Raw genomic sequence first — 21,864 nt, 5'->3', positions numbered from 1 at the left:
TCCCTCCTGGCACCCTTCACGCCGGGTGACACCCAGGGCCGTGGGGCAGGGGTAGCAGGGTGACACAGAGGCAGGGAGGGGGGTGAGGGCCCAGCTGCCTCCTGGGGACACCGACAGCAGCTCACCATGCCAAGCGTCTCCTGGATCATCCGAATGTCCTCCTCCAAGAATTTCTTTTCCCTTAGAAACCTCCAGGTCGGACCGTCACACGGTCAGAGCACCCCCTTGGGTGAGGCACTCAAAGACCATTTCCAAGAAAGGATGAGGGTGGGCAAGCAGGAAGCAGAACTCGCTCTTTTAAATGACACCAGATACCTGTTTTCAGGCATTAAAACCAAAGCATCTAGTCTGTATTCTTGTCTTCCAAACTGGGAGGACTGAATTCAAAGTGGGAGCAGAGAGATTAAGAGATGGGAACAAGATGCACTGAGGCAAGAAGCTAAACCCTCCCTGGAGTTCCCCTAAGTTTTACCTCCAAGTCAGCGGCAGAGCGGGGGGCTCAGGAGTGCTAAAGCTACGCCCAGGGGCTGCTCAAGCTGTCTAGACAGCACTCGGGACCGGCAGGAAAAGCTGTAAGACTCCCTAAAATAGCACAGGCCCCATCAGCACAGTGGTGCAGCAACAGCAAGGGGAGGGTCTTGGGGCTGGAGAGAAAACGCTGAGGTTTGATGCTGACGGGATGGCAACCTAGGTCTGGGTTGGTCAGGTCGGGCAGATGCTGTGTCCCCAACGCACCATCCCCCCGCCACCCCTGTGGTTTTATTATTATTTTTAAGGGGGGGGAAGACGGGACATGCTGCCAGGGAGGCCACCGGCCCATGAGAGCCTCTGCAAGAGTCACTAGCTGGTCTTTTCTCCCCCCATTTTTTTTTTTAAGTATATAATATATATCTAATGTATATAAATCCAGAGAGAAGGGGAAGCAGCACGGGGGTGGCTCGGTGGGGGGGTTTCCCTGTGGCTCCCCCCCCAGCATCCCTGCAGCAGGGCAGGAGAAGGAAGGGCCGGGGGGAAATAACAAAAAATAAATGGAGGCAGCTGTTGGCACCCCAGATCGTGGCCACAGACACAGAGCCACTGGCCCCCTCATCCCTGGCTCTGGATTTCCTGGACGCTTTTTGCAGTGCCCAGAGCAAACACGCCTCTTCTCTGGCTTCGGAAATTCAGCCTGGCTTCTTGCACAGACCCCCCCCCAACCCCATCCTCCCTCCCTCGGCACCCCCAGGGCATAGGGGGATTTATCAAGGCGATGCCCCTCCTGTCCCTGCAACTGCCAATCATGGCCCTTCCCCAGAGAGGGGGGAGCTGGGGGGAGGTTTTTTAGTTTTCAAATCAATCTTGCTAAAAAGAAAACAAAAAAAACCCAACAAAAAACAGGGTGAAGGTTTTTTATTAATTTAAAAATAATTAAAAAAAAAAAAAATCACTTTTTTAACACCAGCTGCCCCTGCCTTCTCTCTTTGCTGGGAGCACATCCCTGCAGGGGCACTGAGAATGGGCGTGAGCCCCCCACAAGCCACAGCATTACCAGTGGGGACAGGCCCCCCCCAGGAGGCTGCACCGAGTCCCACGTGCTGCCTGCGCTCTGCCTGCAGAAGCTGCTGCTGCCATCCCCCAAGGGGGCAGCAGAGGGAAGGGGAGACCCCGGAGCCATGGGGGGGCCACGTGAGCACAACGAGGACCCCCATTGTCCTGGGGTGCAGCCCAAACCCCATCCTGCACCCTCACAAAATACTGCGGTTTGCAACCCACCCCCTGGCAGCTTGTGTCCCCCTCCCCAGCCCCATCACCCACCCATGTGATGAGGCCCCCAGGCCTCAGCCCTGCAGGCAGCCCTTTGATAGCAGGGCTGCCAGGCTTTTAGGCAAACCCTGCTCTGAGGTGGGGAGGGGGGTGGGGGGGGTGGTGATGACTTTTCAGTGTCCCCCACTGCAGGAGGGCCATGGGTGGGGGCTCGCTGGCCACCACCTCCTTTCCCCCCAGGCCCAGGACACTGCTCAGCCCCAGGCCCTGACCTCCCAAGCCACTTGCTCTGCCACCCACCCCCCTTTCTATCGACTCCAAACAATGCACCTGGCAGTGGTGGATGAGTCAGGGCACAGCCCCCTCTGTTGTCCCAGCCCAGGGGCCCTTCAGCTGCCTCCTCCCCACCCAAACCACCCCTGGCATCCCCGCAGCCCCCCCCCAGGGACTGCTGCCAGCTCGCCTTCCCTGAGAAAGCAGGCACTTTCTCAGTGCCGGAAAGGCTGGAGTGCATGGGGGAGGGGCTTGGGTGAACCCCTGCTCCTCCTCCCTGGGTCCCTGGAGGTGTTGGCTGCACCCCTGGGGTGGTGGTTTGGGTGCTGGAGGTACTTGGCTGCACCCCTGGGGTAAGGCTCTGGGTGTCAAGAGTACCCTGGCTGTGCCCCTGGGGTGAACGTCTGGGTGTCAGGGGCCCCTGACTCTTTCCCCAGCATAGGGGTCTTGATGCCAGGGGATCCTGGCTGTGTCCCCAGGGTGGGGGCATGGGCATCAGAAGACTTTGTCTTATCTGACGAAGCACCTGCCCCCTTCTCAGGGGCCACTGGTGCTCTCTGCGTCCCCGGGGAGCCAGGCTGCCCCTGTGGAGTCCCCTTGCTGGTCCCGGGTGCAGGCTGTGTCCCTGGTCCCTCAGTCCCAGCGCTGAGCTTGCCCCATGCGGGGCGTCCATGTCTGCAGTGGGGGGCTCGGCGGGGGCAGCCTGGCCCTCACTGCCATCCTGCGAAGAGGAGGCAAAGGGGAGCAGGTTTATGGGCGGAAGTGCAGCAGCAAGGGCCACCCGCCCTGTCCTCAAACCCCCCAGCTCACGGAGCCAAACTCAAGTACCCCAAAGGCAGAGACTGCCCACCAGGCAATCCTCCAGCACCTCCCAGCGCACCATGTTGCTCACCTCCTCCGGGGCTGGGTAGAGGCTCAGCCTTTCCTTCAGATTTTTCTGGGGAAAAAAGGGATTAGGGGGTCCACCCTGGCCACGTAGCCGGGTGAGATGGCACCCACAGGAGCACTGACCCCCTCCAGCATCGCTGCCCAGCCCTGCTGGCACCGTGCCCTGACACCGAGGGACTGGGTGCACTGGTGCCCCGGCCACGCAGCCGCCTCCGTCCCGGAGCAGGATCCGGGCGTGCGCGCGGCCGTACCATGTCACTGTCCAACGCCGTCTGGTCACGGAGGGCTGGCAGCTGGCCGGCAGCGTCCTGGAGATTCCCCTGGAGCGGGACAAGGAGAGGGATGGCAGCCCAGACACAGGAGCAGGATTGAAAAGGAGCATCCAAAAATTAACTTGGGCACAGGACAGAGGGATGCCAGGCAGGGTTGTGGCTGTGTTGCATGGGTAGATCTTTATCTCCTCTCCTTCTTAGCACCCATGTTTCTTTCTTTACAGCTGTTTAGTTAAAAAATGTCTTCGCGTCACTTTGGTTGGTGCATGCAGTTACCTCTTCAGCCTTGGGACACCCTTCCTGCTCTTCCCTCCTGGCACCCTTCACGCCGGGTGACACCCAGGGCCGTGGGGCAGGGGTAGCAGGGTGACACAGAGGCAGGGAGGGGGGGTGAGGGCCCAGCTGCCTCCTGGGGACACCGACAGCAGCTCACCATGCCAAGCGTCTCCTGGATCATCCGAATGTCCTCCTCCATGTGGGACTGCGCCGCCTTCATCCCGCCGATCTCCTCGAGGAGATCCTGGGAGAGCGCCACGGCCTGAGAGAGGGGAGTGGCGGGGGTGAGTCCCGGGGGCACTGCACTGCGGGCAGCACTTACCATTCATCACACCTTCAGCAGCCAAGAAGGGGCAGCAACTCCCCAGAGACCCCCCCCAACCCTGCCCCGGGGGGGGCCCACTGCACAGCCCAAGTAAGCGGGGACAGATCCAGCCCTGCCTCCCCACACCAGGCTCTGTGCAAGACTACTGAAGCCGATCCAAAGGGCAAAGAGCTGCTGCCACCCTCTCAACCACAGCCTGGCCCGCGAGGGCAGCGGCAACCGCGGCTAACGAAGCGGGGAGTGATCAAGCAGGGGCCTGCTCCGAGGAGGGTGAGCTCAGCCACCCGGGGAAACCCTCCCTGCTGCCTTCTCCCTACATGTCCCAGCCCCAGCAGGATCCGGCCCTGCAGCACCCAAGGTGACCGTTTCCTTGAACCTGAGCTTATTTCTTCCCACTGGGGATGCTCACAGCCCCAAACAGCTCAGCGTTGTGCAGGATGAGGCCCCTCTCCGGTCCCCACCAGTGCTGGGTCTAGCCCTTGGGCAAGCCAAGGGGATTTGGGCTGGGAGATGAGGCCCATGAGGTGCTGATGGAGCCTCTCAGCTGCCTGAGGAGCGGGTGCCGTACCTGGCTGTGGCTCAGGAGTGGGGAAGGGAGGGATGGAGAGTGGTAGGGCTGGATCTCCACAGGTGCTGAGCCTTTGGCTGGTGGAGCCAAGGGCACCGGGTGCTGTACTGGACCCACGACTTGCTGATGGCAACTTGGGGAGAACCCAGAGCAAGTGGAGCAGCATTTCAGCCCCAGCTCTTTCTCCCCAAAACCCCATCCCTTTCCCACAGTGAAGCCCCACATACCACCTCGAGCTCAGGCTTAAACCAGACCTAAGGGCACCACAATGGTGGTGCAGACCCCAGAGGAGGGGGTGTCTCACGGGGGGGCACCCAGGGAACGAGGAAGAGCCTCTACCTTGGAGATGCTGCTCTCATTCTCTTCAGTCTTTGCCTTCATCTGCCCCGCGTCAGCAGCCACGGAGGCGTCCTGGGGAGTGCTCACAGTCCCCTGCAGCGGGTCCTTCGCAGGGGTGAGCGACTCTGTGCCTGGGCCTCCGCCCTGTCCCCCTTCTTCTCTCGGGGGTGCCTCGGGGGGCTGGTCCCGCCCCAGGAGGGGGGTCGGGCTGTGCCCTTGGCCCAGGGCAGGCAGGTCCTGCAGGCCCAGGTGCCTCAGCATGGCCTGCAGCAGGCTGTGCAGCGCCGGGAAGTTGACTGCCCCGACCTGGGGCGTCCCGATGGCGATGTCCAGCAGCTGCGACAGGCTGAGTGGGGCCATGGCTGCTGCCTTGCCTGACAGTCCGTTGCATCCTCATGGGGCTGGGCAGCGGGAGCCCCCAGCCTCCTCTCATAGCAGCAAGCCCAGGGCTGGGGACTCAGCCTACAGGGACAGAGAGAAAAGACCCAGGCCCTTCAGCATCGGGGGCTTTCTGGTGGGACCCTCAGCCCCCAAAGGCAGGCACGTGCCTCGCCCGCAGCTGTGCCCCGGCTGTGCTAACTTGCGTACACACAGGGACGCTCTCGGGGAGGTAAAGCCCTGAGGAGAGCACCTCCTCCCAGCCCGGGAACGGCCACCCAGCCCCAGCCTCCTGCAGTCCCTCCTCTACACATCTCCAGCCCAACCCCACTGCTGCCCAGGTGACCTGGCTCCGTGTCGACTCAGCTGGAGGAGGTGCTTTGCCTCAACTAGGAGGAAGGAAGGGGAATGAAGGCAGCAACGAGGAGCACAGGGAGGAGCTCGTGGGGGTGTGCTGATCCAGGACAGCTCCGCGGGACCCACGGCACTGTGTGTCCTCTTGGCTACAACCGGCAGGAGAGCCCAGAGGTGGGAGGGGACTGCGCGCTGGATCACTGGGACACAGCCCCACGTTATTACCCCAACCCGAGACAAGACAGTGCTTAAAATTCATTTCTCAGATCCGAGCCCAGGGTTTCTGAGAGCTCCTGCTGGAGCAGCTACACGCGGAGCAGATGGGAGCGCTGCGGCCATCAACCACGCCTTTACCTGACAGGAGAGCCGGGATTCAGCCCTTCGCCTGGGACTTCGGAGGGCTTGGCGGTCCTCTCCTGGGCCTTCGCCTGCGCTTGGGCTTTTTTCCGAGCCAAGGCAGCACTCAGCCAGTCCTCCTCCTCCTCCACCGGGTCAGTTTTAGCGGCTGCCTCCTCTGCAGCCAGGAGCTGTCTGGCGGGGCCGGGCTGCCCAGCTGCGGCAGGGCTGGGGGAGCTCCCTGCAGGACTGGCCTTTGCTGGAGACGACAGCTCCAAATCAAAAAATTCTTCACGTTTCAAGCCCAGCCAGCCACTTCTATTTCTGCGGCCCCATGCGGGGTTCTGGCTGGCTGACAGAGGCGCTTTGGAGAGGGGCTCTGCTTTAAGTTTGTTGTTCTTCTCAGCTGAAAACCTGCTGTGAGGAGAAGCAGTCGCATCCCTGTCTGCGAAGGGACACCGGGGACCCTGCCCGCTCTGCTGCAGGGGCAGCGTGCCCGCTGGCTGCAGCTACAGACACACAGAGAGCACAATACCTCAGAGGCTGCCTTCTCGCCGGCCGGCCCTTGGCTGTGGAGGCCACCGTGGGCTGGTATGCTCCAAACACAAAATCGTCCTTGTGCCGACCCTCTTCCTTCTCTGTTCAGACAAGCGGCCTTGAGTCAGCGCCCAGAGGAGCAGCCAACGGCAAAGACTCCAGCCCTCCTCCTCCTCCCCCCCTGCAATTCCCACTGACAGTGCTGCCTCTGGGAAAACACCGCTGGAAACGTCTTGCCCAGAAACCGGCGAGCAAGGGGCCTCCTAGAGTGGCTGTGAAAAACTTTTGTTGGGAATCAGCCCACGGCCAAAGGCAGCCAAGTTACAGCTCCTGTGCAAATGCTGCCAGGCTGCCGCGAGGGCAGAAGGGCATTTCCCCTGTAAGGGCAGTAGAAATCAATCTTGCTCGCCCAGGCCAACGCTGCCACCTCTGCAGCCCTTCCCAGCGTCCCTGGCTCTGCTCACCCAGCTGCTTTTGGTACTCCTTCGCCAGTTTGACCTCCCGGCGCTCTCCCAGGGTTCTGGTCATGGAGCCTCGTCCCAGCAACTCATCCAGCTTGGCGCGGGCTGGCCGGACCTCCTCTCTGTTGGGGACACAGCGGCAGATGGGTTTCTCCCGCAGGCAGGGCTGGTCCTCCTCACACAGCCTTGCCAGCCTGCTCTGCCTCTTCTCTGCCACACAAGGCTGCTCCTGCCCCTTTTGGGGACCCACAGGCACAAGCTCAGCATCCCCCACCCACCATGGTGGCACCATCTCAAGACACAAGCCATCCCCCTCCTTTACTCCCGCCGCCCCTTCACCGCCCTTACTCTTCTGCCTTCTTGCCCTGCCTGCCAGCTCTTCCTGGGCCACTGCCAAGTCCCAGGGCAGCCATCAGGTCGTCACTGTCCTCTTCAAAGGTGAGCTCCTTCCGCTTCCACACTGGGGTCGCGGTGCACAGGGGCGTCTGGGCTGCAGGTGGCTCTGTGGGCGGGATCACACATGGTACGAGGTTTGAGCTGGGCTTGGGGCTTGTCTCTTTTTTTTTTCCTCCCTCCCAACAAGAGATCAGAGCAGCCCTGCCTGCTCTTATCTCTCAGGACCGTTTACAGAGCCACTTTTAAATAGCTCTTTTCAGTGACCAAATCTCACAGCAAGTGACAAAGTGGCAACGTGCTACTGCCTGGTCCGTGGCCACTGATGGGACATTGCTGGGTGTCACTGACACTGGGGTTTCCAGCTCTGGTGGACACGAGCATCTTCTTCAGCTTTGCAAGTTTCCATTCAGACAATTGCTCCCCACCTTCGCCCAAAGTCCCTCTTCCACCAACGCACCTTAGTCCTTGCCCCAACCCACCAGCTGCTACTCGTGTCCAGAGGGGATTTTTCAGGGTGAAAGGAGATTTGAGGGGACTACCAGACCCATTGGCATCCCTGCTGCAGCAGCAAGAGAGACGAGTGACTGTAACACGGTCACAGTGCAGCTGGACCCCACCCAGAGGTGCAACTGTGCTTTGGGGTGGACCAGCGACGCCCTCAGCCACCCAAATCCTGACCCAGAACACCGGTTCTCGTCTGGCCGTGTGCAGAACAGGCTGGATGAGGTCCAAGGGAAGAGCTGAGGCTCCATTCCCAGAAAGGAAACGTCAGTTCTGTAACCTGTAGCACCTTTCACAGTTGTCTTCCCTGGCCCAGAACTGGGTCTCGACGCTCCCAGCAGATCCGCTTCCAGGTCGTCCAAACCCTGGAAAGCAACAGCACGGCGACGGGAGCAGGGCGAGTGCTACTCCTGCCTCAGCGCTGCTTCTCCCTTCGGAGGTTGGTGCTGGAGGCCACGGCTGCAGCCCACACGGGGCTCAGACTAAGGGTATTTCTGCACTGACCTTCAGGCTCTGCAGCAGACCTTGAGGCTCTCCGCCGGAGGCACTGGAGCCCTGCACGCCAAGGAGGGCGGAGATCAGAGACAAGGAGACTTTGGAAACTCCTCACCCCTCGCTTCCATGCTCCACCCCCCGGTTTTCCTCATTGTTTGGAATGGGAGAATACACGCCCAGCTCCTCCTGGTGTGCCCCTCACTGGAAACCCCCCGTGCCTTGATTCCTTTGCTGACATCCTACTGCCTCTGGGAGAAGCGTCAGCAACACCCAGGCTGGTGCTTTGGGTGAGGGTCCTTCCTGTGACGCTTCCTCCCAAGAGCGCCCAGCAGGGCTGGGCTGCAGCACGACGTGCCCCCCTGGCTTTGCTCCAGCCCACCCAGGGCACCCTCAAGCCCTTCTCCCACCAGCCACCCGCTCCCCTGGCCCAGCTCCCCCACAGCCACACCACAGAGGGGTCACCTCTTCAGCTAGACCTCACGGTTCCCCCCGATATCCCACTGCTGACTTGCCTGGGGTGACACCAGGGGCAAGCCTGGCCCAGCTCAGTCCCAGCCCTCAGGATACCCAGGCTCTCTCCCAAAATTCGGGCTCACCTCTGCAGCTTCCACGCCCTCTGCAGGGAATCTGTCAAAGAAATCCTCCGCTACACGGGACCTGTGACACGAGCCCGGGGGTCAGCAACAGCACCCGGGAGCGTTGGGGACAGCCAGGCCAGGTGGCAGCAGGCGGAGGGGACCACGCGGGCACACCGCGGCAGCCACGTCGTGCGACAGAAAAGGAGGCGAAAATAGCACCCGCATAAAAGATGGGAGTGCTGGGACTGCTGCAGTTAAGCGAGCAACTCTCCTAAGGCAGATGTACAGGAGATGTACCGGGCTGGGCGCACCCAGCTCTCGCTGGAAAGCTGCAGGCTCTGGGCTCCCAGTTCCCAAAGGCATCGCCAGTAACTCGCCTTCCCGGGCACTCGCTGTCGGGGCAGGGAGCGAGGGGGAGAAGCCGAGGACCTGGGGCAGGTCACAAGGACCTGGGGAGCACAGGGAGATCTCCAAGAGCAAGAGGCTGTGTCTGAAAGGCACTCACTTCTGGCTGGCCGGCGAGCTGGTGCCCCGGGCTCTCCCACTGCGGCCCTTGGCCAGCCAGGAAGTTCTTGTAGAATTCACAGGGCTTTCGTCTGGAAACAAGACAGGGAGACGTGAGGATGATGGACACGGGCATATTCCTGACCTGGGCACCCCAAAGGGGGATTTGCTGTCTCCCCAAGGGACACAGAGGCTTTTAATCAGAGGCAAACTTCACTGGGCCTCCCCAAGCTGACGTCCAGCCTATTCAATGGCCTCTGACTCTGGGAAACCCTGCTTGCTGCTTCCTCCCCCTCAGAGATCACTGGCTGTTGCACCAGCACCTCCCGCTCCCAGCAGGGGACTAAGAGCACAAGGATGCTGCCCTTTCAGCTGCAGAAAAGGTTCCTTTTACCGTCCTCGAATCCCAGGAGGTCACTAAGCAGATCATCGACAGACTCTGAAACCAGACAAACTAAAGGTGTTGAGGCAGGGGAGCTCACCACGCAGGTGCAGAAAAGCTCCCAGTTTCAGTATGCCTTGCTCTTCTGAAAGCCCCCAAGCATACAGGTTTGGGCTCAAGCACCACCAGCCTAAGGCCTTCCTAGAGAGAACTGCCAGGACCTGACCCAGTACTGGGCGGAGAAAAGATTGCGCTTCACCTAGCCACAAAGGAGATCTCTCTACCGAGGAGCCAGCGGCTTCCTGTTCAGTCTCTGGCCACAAGCAGCCCTTCCTCTGGGAGCTCTCGCCCCACAGTGGCTCAGAGGCCCTGGGCAACCCCAAAAGCGCCGCTTCAATTACCAGGGGCTGCAAGAGGCCCCCAAACAGGCACCTGGGCGTCAGGTGAGGCGGAGAACTGAACTAACGACATCTATTCTGCTCTGGACTGGGGAAAGCCCGCAGGAAAGGGCTGTAGCACCCCGGTAAGCAAAGCCCCTCGGATGGCAGAGGCAGGTCAACGTCTCTGCTTCAGGGATGAGACGACGCACCCAACTGCAGCTCTCAGCCAAGGACCAGGAACCACCGCCGCAGCCAGGACCCCCACCTGATCCCGCTGCCCCCCGCCTCCGGCCCCGCGTTCCCGCAGAACAAAGCGCCTACGGACAGCGAAGGGAACGCGCCCCAGGCTACGTACCGCCGAAACTTCTCCGGGGTTTTGTAGCCTACGGAGAGACACAAATTCCCTCATGAGAAAAGGGCGCGGGGCTGGCCGGGTCCTGCTCCAACCCCGCCGGAGCCAGGGGCACGGTTCTCCAGAGCACCCCACAAGCAACACCGAAGCCCCCCCGCCCCCCTCCCGGCCCCGCCGCTCGGGAAACGGCCCCTGAACCGCCGGAACCCCGAGACATTCCCAACTGCAGCGGCAGCGGCGAGCACAGCCCCTCCCGCCCCCCGCGGGGTCCCTCCTGCCCCCCCCAGAGGGGCCGGAGCAGCACAGCCGCATTGCCCGGGCCCGCCTCAGCACCCCCCGCACTCACCACCGCGCCGCCCCGGCCTTCCCCTGCTCTCCCGCCGCCTTCCCGGCTCCTCCCGCTCTCCGCCGCTCCCCGCAGGGACACAAGGGTCTCCTCAGCGGCCGGCCCGGCCCGCGGCACCCCCCGTTACCTCTGGCCCACGCGATCTCCTGCTCCTGCCGGGGCCCCTCTCCGCCTCCGCGCTGCTCCGCCTCGCCCGGCCGCTCGGAACAAGGCTCTGGCGCTGCAAAAGAGCCCCGCAGGGAGCGAGTCCCGCCTGTTACTGATTACTTGTAATTTAGTGGGAAATAACCACTTCTCAAGTTTTAGTGGTCAGTAAAAACTTAATAGCAAGCGGCAAGTGAGCAAAACAGCGCTGGGTGTGCCGGGAGTCTCTGCTCTACCAGCACACACACCTCACAGGACAGAGCTGAGTCCCTTTATAGTGTAGGCTTCATCCATATTCATGATGGGCGTACCCTGAGGGGTCTGCAAAGGTGTAAACAAGGTTCGCGGGCTTTTCTCCGGTTTTCGCGGGCTTTTCTCAGGTTTCCATCAGAGAAGGGGGGATGACTCAGCACAGGTGTTTTTGGAGTGGCTTGAAGATGGGGGCCATTTTAGCTCCCTTCTAACAACTGATTTTAACAATAGAAACTATATACATATATCTTATTTCTTATTTACAGAAGAGAATTACAAAACTGTTCGGCCACAACATCCTGACTACAACTTCTTTTTCCCCTTGAGATTTGAATAACAAATACCATATATGTTTTATTACAATTCCCCCCTTTTAACTAATTTTGTTTTTCAAATCTCCTTAACACATCAGAAACTTGTTAAATATACATGGTTCGAAAGTTAACCCAATTAATAATAACACTAGGGGCCTCATAAAATGGGGGCTTAACATCAAAATTGCGATTCCTCCCACAGCCCAAATGACTACTATAGTGAGGAGAGTTGGTGGGTTCATCTTCCAATTACTAGCTAATTGTACAAACGTGTCCCCTTTCTGTCTTGCGACAGGATTTGCATGCTCAGATCTTTTCCTTCCCCATGCTTTCCAGTTCTCCTTGCCACAACAATCACCTGAACTGGTTGCTTCGAGGCCTTTCTTATTTTCCCCTCTCCATACGTCTCTGCCTCCTCCGCCTACTCTATTCCTTAGAGCAGCGGGGCTTTCCATCTTCTCGGCAGCAGTCGTATTCTTTGGGGTTAGGGTCTCGTTGTCGACACCTAAACGCCTCCCAGTTCCGGGCTTTCACTTGTGGGATCGTACGGGGCACTTGGAGTATTTGGAATTTGCAAAGAGTTTGTACTATATTCACGTTATGGGGCTTAGGTTCATTGGTATGCACACACCCTTTTTCAGGATTTATCCCTTTTATAAATATAGTCCACCACTCATGGGACTCCTTTACAATTTTTCCTGTTGATACCCCCACTCGTAAGGTTTGACTGGTTAATTTTCTTTCTCTTATATAGCACTGGTCACAGTATTCCTCTGGGGAATAGCCGTGGACGCAGTGCGCCCACCAACTTTCCTCACCAATAGTGCATTTAAAACTCACAAAAGGGTAACAAACACAGTTAGGGGTTTTACAAAACTCATTTAGTCCTTCTTCTTTCACAACACTAGCTTCAGATCTCCTGATGTTTCAGCTACTTCCCAGTGATCAGGCGTTAAGGGTCCTTTCACTCTGGTAGCATGAGTCCATCCCTTTTCAGCAGTCCGGACAGCAGTCTCTGTTGTGAGTATAACAAGAAACGGTCCCTCCCAACGAGGGGTAAGAGAGGATTCTTTCCAAGTTTTTATTAACACCTTGTCTCCGGGTCTTATGGAGTGCATACCAATTTCTAATGGAGGTCTCTGGACTACCATCCCTTTTTTGCGTAGTTCTGTTATAAATGCCGAGGCAGAGCCGAAAATATCTTTTATAAATTTATTTGCAATAAGAACAAGTAAAAAAAAAATTGGCACGCCGGGGGGCAGGGGGGGCTTCCTGCTCCGGGTAGCACCGGGTGGTGCTACGTCACTCTCTTTTATAGTCCCATCTTCACACACGCAGCAGGGTCCCTCAAACTTTCCCGGGCTTTCTGGTGTGGCTGGGGCTCCTGGCAGGGATTCCTCCAACCATATTTCACCTGCACAATCCGGTGTTGCTGGGGACTTCTGACAGGGGTCCCGCCAGTAATTTTCCACCTGCTTAGCATCTGTCACTGAGGAAAAAAAACCTCCAAACCCCTTTTAACAATCAAACTATGACAAATCTCCTTTAACTTATGTACATGGTAAACTCTTAACAAAGTCATCATATTTTAACACGAATCACCACCATATTCTTCACAATCCCTCACCTTTTGTTTTATTAAATTGATTCGTGTTTCGGTTTCAAAACGTGCTAGGGTCTGTTGTATGGGATTTGGGTGTTCTGTTTTCTTTATTTTAACTATCATTAGTGGGTGTATCTTTCCTCCTTTGGCTAATTCAGGATCCATTGGTATTGCAGAGATTTGCATCCCTTGAACGACTGAATGAATCAATCTAATAAAACATGGATGGTATCATACATGGTATAAACATTAGGGCAGCAAATGCACACAACAGGTAAAATAAAAGCTGTTTTACCCACGGGGCTCCAGGTAACCAGGACCATAGATCGCCATTCCAGCCACTCCATGTTTGGACAGGGACATGAGCCAGTTTTCTGATATCTGTGGTCAATTGAAGGACCACTTCTCCTACATCATCTATTTCTAGGCAACAATTGGAGACATTTGATTTTCCACATACCCCTCCCTCTTCAGCGAGCAGGTAGTCCAGGACCACGCGATGTTGGAGGATCGCAGTGCGCATCTGTTGAGCTAAAAGATCTATGGCATTAGCAGTTTTATTCGTAATGATTTCTAAAACTGCTTGCAGTCTAATGATACGATTTACATTATAAATTGGTTCTCTTGCCCCTGATATTGGTTCATTAGGGTTCCAGGAGGCAGGTCCATAGTGTTTAATTATTCTCTCATGAGGCCACTCATTTTCCCCCCACGTTTGTGTTCCACCTATTTTGAAATCAATGGATCGCTTTCGACGGGTAATACTCTTATTTCCTAATTTATCATATAATTTTATTCCTAATTGGGGGCCATCCGCCTCTGGAAGAAGGAAAAATAGAGGTCGGATAATCCCTATATAGCAAATTCCTGACCAGTTCATTGGTAATTGTTTGTAGGCAGTATGTCCGCATATCCAATAGTGGCCTTTTTTTGCCTTTGTACCTTTGGCAAATGGTCCCTCTGCAGTCCTTGGGGTTTGAAAATAAGTCGTATTTTTGTCACCCAAAGCGCTGAAAACCTCGTTTAAATTATTATTTATCCGTATAGTACAATACCAGGACCCAGTGTCATTTTTCCATTCGCAAGTTTGATTATAAAAATCGTTTCCTCGTAGTTTGGCATATTCAGTTTCATTTTTGTCTGACCAGAACCCTTTGAATCCTTTGCTGCATCCTTGTTCATTAAGCCACAACCATATATAGATACCTCTATCTTTGTTAATTAATTTATGTGTAAGCGTCCATTGACACTTACTCTCTCCCACATTAACTCCTCCTTTCTGAGTTCGGTTCAGACAAAATTTACCCTTGTTAGGAAATTGAACTGGCCATTTTTCACTATCTTCCCAGGTAGTATTATTAACATCACTATAGTTACTTACAATTTGTGATGGGGAAAGTGGCACAGAAACCCACAGCCAACTTGACAATCCCAAAGGTCCCCCACAAACCCAGCAATGACTTAAATTGAAAGTTTTACTTATAGTTTTTGCTAACAGAACAAACTCATTCTCTTCAAAGGGGTCATATAAGCTGGTAGCGTTTTGACCCTTTTTAGCCATCACGAGGCCAACACACAAAATGAGGGGAAAAAGCCAGTCGCCATAGTGAGGTCCGGTATGGCACGTTTTTCTGTTTATCCCTGGGCCCATTGGGTTGCTGCCAACGGTCGGGTTTGTGTCTTCTTAACAGCAAAAATGGAGGCCAACCCGGTCTTGCCCTCACTTGGACTTACTCTCAGCTTTTCCCTCACTCTCTTACTTCCCTTTTCTTTCGGTTTCTTTGTCCAACTATACAAACTGACTTATGTTTTCATGCAAAACAGTCTAAAACCGAAAAAAACCTGTGAATGTTACAACCTTTTAACATATATACATACACGCAGGGTTCATGTGGATGATTCAAGATCTTTACTACTGTTGATGTCGCTCTGTCTGCCTCAGTAAGTCCAGTCCTATTTTAACTCCGTCGCATTCGGAGCTTCAAATCTCCAGGCGTTGACTTGATCTTCCAATCTGATTCACCTGTGACTGGTCCTTTCACCCTGGAAATATGAGTCCATCCTCTTTCAGCAGTTCTTACAGCTGTCTCCGTAGTCAACAATACCAGGAATGGTCCTTCCCATCTAGGAGATAAGCTTTCCTCCTTCCAGGTTTTAATCATTACTTTACCAAATATAGTCAGGGGATAGTTGGTTAAGTAGCATATAGGGGTTTGCTACCACAGGGAGACGAGCCACAGTTCACTGATTCACAGCCCTTAAATCTTGCACCAATCTGTAAGATCCGTCTGATTTTAAAACTGGTAAAATAGGTGTGTTATGTGGAGACATGCAAGGTTCCAATGTGCCTTTACTTAGTAATTCGTCTATTATTGGTTTCAACCCCTCTCGACCCTTTAGGGGAATGGGGTATTGTTTTATCCGAATTGGTGTCTCCGGATCAATTAAATTAATTTTAATAGGTTTTATTTCAAGTTTTTCAGTCTCTCCTTTTGTATACCAAACTTTGGGATCTATCTGTTTGTTCATCTTTTTCCGCTAATGTATAAATTTTTAGTTTTCTTGTATTATTATTAATTTTAACTCCGTAATTAAATCTCTTCCCAGAAGGTTATTTTCAGCCTCTGGTAGCAACAATAAATCCCCTATAACGATACGGGGTTGGGATTCTATTTCTACATCCCCGACAATTGGTACTTTAAATGGTTCCTCTTTAGCTCCTGTTACTAGAGCAGTTTCTTTTTTCACTTTACATCCCCTCAGAATGTTTTTCACAGTTGATTTTTCGGCACCCACATCTACTAAAAACTCAAACTCCTCTCCCTGGGGACCTAATTTCATCAAGGGCTCCTCTGATGTCTTTGTCCCCAGGAAATAGAGCCCCTGACACCCCTATTCTTCTTTAAACATCCTTTCATCCCGCTCTCGCTTTCTACAATTCCGTTGTAAATGTCCCTTCTTTCCACAATAATAGCAGGCTAATGTGTTTTCCCTAATTACTGTCCCTCTCTTTTCACCACCTAATGCTCCAGGTGATTCATTAGGGCGAGATCTCGGAGGCTTCTCCTCTCTCCGCTGAGTTTCTCTGACTGCTGCAACAAATATTTTTGCATTCACTCTCTGCTTTTCTTCGTCCCTTCTAACATATACCTTCTGTGCTTCTCTCAACAGCTCCTGCAGACCCTGATCTTGCCAGTCATCTAACTTTTTTAATTTCTCTCTGGTATCACCCCACGATTTGGCCACGAACTGAGTTTTCAGCAAAGCCTCTCCCACCGGGGAGGTCGGGTCTACCCCCGAACGTATTTGTAAAATCTGTTGCTCGCTCTCTGCTTTATTCCCCGGCCGGGCTCCTCTAGCACCGCGGTCAGACCGCAGCGCTCGGCGCAGCCCCCGCGGGGGTGCAGCCGCCGTCGGGCCCCCTCCCTGCGGTGCCGCGGGGGGGCCGGGTCCTGGTGCGGGGTCGTGCCGCGGTCCTAGGGGCCGCCCGCCGCCGCCGCCAACGCCTTCCCAAACCTCTGCCCCACTATTTGTTGTTTGTTTCTGTTTTTCTTGGTTGCTGGTTCTGCTAGTTGATGGAGGGGAAGGAGCGGTAAGCTTTGGTTCCTCATCCTCTGAGCTTCCCTCATGAGGAGGAGGAAGATTTTCTAAAGGTTCCCGTTCTTTTTCTTTGAAAGTTTTCTTATTAGTGTTTTTATTTTTTTAGTAATAACATTTTTGATGTTATTCGGGAACCTCTCCACACCTGAGCATAGTTACATTCTTCTTGATTATAGGGTTTTTTATTACTTAGGTATGAATTTAACGCCTGACATGTCCAATGGTCAGTAGTTCCAAATTTTGGCCAAAATAAATCATCAGATTTGATAGGTTCTTCGGTCCATTCGACCATGCGATACTGAATCATTTTTTCTTTACTTTTCCATTTTGTTTCTGACCAATTAGCCCAATTTCTTAGCATATAACCCAGGAGACTGTCCTGAGAAGTGTCAGGCAAATCGCTCCCTCTCTGGGAACCTCTCCGTGGGTTCCCCGAGCTGCGGGATTTACTCCCTTTCTGGCCCATAACCCTGGGATAAAACCTATCCCAAATCTCTTGCCGGCAACCCTGGGATAAAACTAATCCCGTATCAACCCTAGGATAATGCCTATCCTGAAAACCCTTGCCTGAGTCCTTTCAAACCTTTTTTTTTCTTTCGCTTCGCCCCTTCGCCGGCCAGGCCTCTTGCGAGACTCTGGAATCGCGGCTAGAAGGGCTCCGCACTCGCTTCGTGACACTGTCACGTCTCAGTCACCCCGCACTCACTCAGGCAGAAAATCACCCCTCCCGCACCAAGCGTCGCTCACAGTCCGAGGTCTTCGCCTGGATCCTTCGTGGGAAATCTCCGGGGAGCGTTGTCTGGGGATTTCGCTTTTCTTTTGCTTGTTCTTATTGCCTTCTGTTCGTGATAGTGTCGGTCCGAGGAAGCAAAGGAATTCGGGAGCCACCTAAAAGGTGGGGCGCGCCTCCCCTGGAAACCAATACTCCACGGGTCCCGAAGTATCACGTCGAGGTCACCAAATTGTTATAAATGCCGAGGCAGAGCCAAAAATATCTTTTATAAATTTATTTGCAATAAGAACAAGTAAAAAAAAATTGGCACGCCGGGGGGCAGGGGGGGCTTCCTGCTCCGGGTAGCACCGGGTGGTGCTACGTCACTCTCTTTTATAGTCCCATCTTCACACACGCAGCAGGGTCCCTCAAACTTTCCCGGGCTTTCTGGTGTGGCTGGGGCTCCTGGCAGGGATTCCTCCAACCATATTTCACCTGCACAATCCGGTGTTGCTGGGGACTTCTGACAGGGGTCCCGCCAGTGATTTTCCACCTGCTTAGCATCTGTCACTGAGGGAAAAAAACCTCCAAACTCCTTTTAACAATCAAACTATGACAAATCTCCTTTAACTCATGTACATGGTAAACTCTTAACAAAGTCATCATATTTTAACACGAATCACCACCATATTCTTCACAGTTCTTTTCTCCTATTCATGAGGTTTATTAAGTATGGTTGCAAATTGTCTTTTTCCAATGCTGGGTGATCAGTGGGAAATTCCATTTCATAGGACATACCATATAGCATTTCAAACAGGGATATTCCAGTATCAGTTCGGGGCTGGGTCTGGATATTCAGAAGTGCTAGGGGTAAGCACTTAACCCAAGACATCTTTGTTTCTAACATCAATTTGGTAAGTTGTTTCTTGAATTCCCCATTCATTCTTTCTACTTTTCCTGAGCTTTGTGGATGCCAGGGAGTGTGGAATTCCCACTTGGTCCCCAGGGAAGTCAATGTCTCTCTGATTACTTTAGACACAAAGTGGGGACCCCTGTCCGAATCGATTACTTCTGTATTTCCATACCTAGGGATGATGTTTTCTAAGAGTATTTTTACCACAGTATTTGCCGTAGCTCGAGTGGTGGGAAAGGCCTCCACATGATGAGTGAGATGATCTACCAATACTAGGAGGTATTTGTACTGTCCTACTTTTGGTAGTTCTGTAAAATTGATTTGAATTCTTCCAAATGGTCTGTATGCCAAATCTCATCCCCCTTGAATCTTTTCTCTTAATTGGTGTTTATTAATTTTCTGGCACGTTAAACAGCTTTTTATTATTCCCTTAGCAACATTATAAATCCCTATGCACATGTATTTTACCAACGCTTGTACTCCCCAGTGAGTAGTATGGGGGTTTGTTACTACAGGAAATCTGGTTACAGTTCTTTTGTTGATTTCTTGCACTAATCTATAATTCCCATCTGCCTTCTTAACAGGCAATATTGGAGTATTCCCCTGATTAAGGAGTCTCTCTATTTCAGGCTTTAAGCCTCTCCTGTCTTCTTGCGGCAAGGGATACTGTTTGATTCTAGTCGGGATCTCTGGGTTCCTAATGGTGACTTCGAAGGGGGTGATATCCAATCTACCCACTGTCTCTGGGGTATACCATACTTCTGGGTTAATCTTTTCTTCATCCGCCACTGTGAGGGGGCATAATCTGACTTTGAGTTCTTTTTCTTCTACTTTCAGATTAATTCTCAATTCTATAATCAGATCCCGTCCAAGTAAATTATAATCTGGTAATTAATAAAAATGTTCTAATCACTTATTTGCATTTTGATTCAACAATCACATCATGAAGAACCGGGGCCTCAAATGGTTCACCTTTAGCCCCTATTACACTGATTTTTTCTGATGATACTTCACAGCCTGGAGGCAGAGCCTGAATGGTAGATCTTTCGGTTCCTGAGTCCACAAGGAACTCTCTCTCTTGTCGCTGAGGACCCACTTTAAGTTTTATCAAGGGCTCTTTGTTCTTTGGGTCCCCAGCACATAGAGCCCCTGACCCCACTAATCTTCAGAAAACATTTTCTCATCTTGGATTCTCCTCTGGCAAACCTTCTTCACATGCCCCTTCCTTTTGCAATAAAAACATTCCACTTCCTTCATATTAAAGTAGGCAGAACCATTCAATGAATGAAAATCTCTGATCCCAAAGAAACCATGGCCTCCAGGTAAACATCACATAAAACATCCATGTTCTGCACAGCTTTATTACATGCAGGCACCGGGGAATGCACAGAACAGTTTTCAGGCTAAAATAATGCAGTTTGCTGCATGTTTGAGCTGTTACACACTCTGCATTGCCTCCTCTGAACCTGAAATTCCTACTGGGTCTAGACATTTAGAGCAAGGGTAGTTTAAATCTACCTAGACTGTTGCACATGTACTTCCAGATGCAATCAAATAAAGCATCTGGGCAGCTATACCACACACGCGCTGCGCGGTGTTTACATAGCACATCACAAATTACAAAACTGGCAAGCTCTGGGCCACGGCCTGTTGAGGAGAAAGTCTGCAAAGGGCACAGCAGCATCCTCCTCCTTTGGAAAAGACACAACATTTATGAGCTGCCTAGTCAGTGTGCTACAATTATGTTAGTTCCCCGTCTTTTGGCTAAGAAGTACAAACCAGATTAGCAGCTCCAAAAGAATGTGGTCCGGGGGCAAATTAGCTTGAACTTGGCTCCCCAGCCCATATACCTGCCTGTATGCTAGAACCCTGATTCTGTTGTGGGTTTTTTTTTTTTTTTTTTTCTTCCCCAACTCCTGCCAATGATGTAAGAGAGCTGCCTGCTTGAAGAACAGGCAGCTAGATTAAGCTGCAGATCTGCTCACTTCCTTCCCTCTTGGACTATTGCTTTCACTCTGATAATATTTTACTCCGATTTTCTTTATTTAAATTGATTCATCACTGCTAAGAAGAAAGCTGCTGAAGCTAGCCAAGGGCTTGTATCTATCACAGTGATCTTTTGATCCTTGTCTACAGTCCTCAAAATACCAAGAGGACAGAAAGTTATAAGCTGTCACCTTCTGATCACCAAGTCAAGCAGGCAAAGGTATACTGAATAATAAACGAGTCAGGAAGAAGTGAAACAACATTGAAATAGATCATTATCTGGGTATTCAAATTGATAACGAGAACAATACCACCACTTCAAGTAGGAATCCACCTAAACTTTCTGAGCTTCTCTCAGCAATTAATCTATTCCTCTCCCTTGCCAGTCTTCGATCTTTTCTAGCTTCTTCCTAATATCTGCCCAAGACTTAGCCACAAACTGAGTCTTTAATAATGCCTGCCCCACAGGGGTGGCAGGATCTACTCCCGAGTACAACTGTAAACTTTTTCTCGTCCTTCTTCTGTTGTTCACTAAGAGCCTTATTAATATTCTGCCCTCGGGGAACTGACTCTCTAATTCCTTGAATTATGATCATTCTTAAATCTGCCATGTGGGTTCGGTGGCCTGGGTCTTGATTATTCCAGTTGGGTTTTACCAACAGCCACTTCTGATCTGCTGTGGGACCCACTTGATGTTGCTGGTCCCAAAGTCTCATACCTGCCCTCCTCATCATATCTCGTTCCTCCATAGTAAATAGAATTCCTAGGATAGATTGTAATTCATCTCAGGTATATAAATTTGGGCCAAGAAACTGGTCCACCCGTTCGGCTACGCCAAGCGGGTCCTCTAATAGGTTCCCCATTTCTTTTTTAAAATCTCTCACATCTCCAGTGTTGAGGGGAACAGCAACATACCCCGCTCCCGGTTCCCCTTGTGCCCCCACTCCTGGCACAAGCATTTCTCTAAGGGGGTATAACCTCCCTTCCTTAACTTTGCTTCGGGTAACCCGCTGAGGGGGTCTGGGAGATTCGGGGTCAGAATCATTGGTTACAAGTATGAGCGGGTTAGAAAGGGGGGGGCTCAGCACAGAGCCCCCTTGAGACAGTTTACTGCAGCCTGTCTCTGAGCAGAAACCTAAACGCTAATTTGGCATTACGGAGCCTCACTAGGGCCGCTCGGTGCCCCCTGCCCCAGCCCCACCCCCCCCAGGGCAGCTGGGTGCTCAGGACGGGCCCTCCCGGCTGGGGAGGGGGCAGCTCTGCCCCCCCCGCTCCCCCACGCTGGGCCAGGCTCCGCGACACTGCTCCAGGGCTCGGCTTGGGCACACTGCTCGGGTCGGGCCGGTGGCGCCCCGGGAACAAGCCCTCTCCCAGCTGGAGCCAGCAGCGGGAGGAGTTCAGCTGCCTCCACCCCGAAGGCAACGGTGCCCCGGGGCGGGGGAAGCTCCTCAGCCCCGGGGAGTTGGGGGGGGCGGGGGGGAGGTGGATGTCATGACTTCTTGGGGAATTTTTCCAATTCTCTAACAGAACTCCTAAAGGACTATCTAGTGGGATATCCGGCAATTCTTCCTTGCCCCCACCCATGGATCCAGAGGGCTTGCTTTCCCTCTGTCCCATCTTCCAGAGTGCCTTCTTTCACACACACACACGCTCCCC

The 21,864-nt window shown here is 53.4% G+C and overlaps 1 protein-coding gene across 1 annotated transcript; it reads right to left on the bottom strand.

The window, feature by feature from the left end:
- Positions 1 to 5,446: 5,446 nt before the first annotated feature.
- On the bottom strand, positions 5,447 to 13,908 carry LOC141932977 (uncharacterized). The gene is made up of 15 exons (XM_074847228.1): positions 13,870 to 13,908; positions 13,328 to 13,520; positions 10,812 to 10,904; positions 10,252 to 10,369; positions 9,707 to 10,038; positions 9,619 to 9,663; positions 9,468 to 9,567; positions 9,226 to 9,417; positions 8,739 to 8,799; positions 8,152 to 8,202; positions 7,937 to 8,012; positions 7,099 to 7,252; positions 6,754 to 6,872; positions 6,288 to 6,390; positions 5,447 to 6,166 (listed from the first exon to the last, which is right to left on the bottom strand). The coding sequence occupies exons 1-15, from the start codon at positions 13,906 to 13,908 to the stop codon at positions 5,767 to 5,769; spliced, it is 2,076 nt and encodes a 691-aa protein (XP_074703329.1). The 3' UTR covers positions 5,447 to 5,766.
- Between the last annotated feature and the right edge of the window lie 7,956 nt (positions 13,909 to 21,864).

Source organism: Strix aluco, chromosome 21 (assembly GCF_031877795.1).
Source record: "Strix aluco isolate bStrAlu1 chromosome 21, bStrAlu1.hap1, whole genome shotgun sequence".
Taxonomy (NCBI): Eukaryota; Metazoa; Chordata; class Aves; order Strigiformes; family Strigidae; genus Strix; species Strix aluco.
This window is presented reverse-complemented; position numbering and strand designations above follow the sequence as displayed.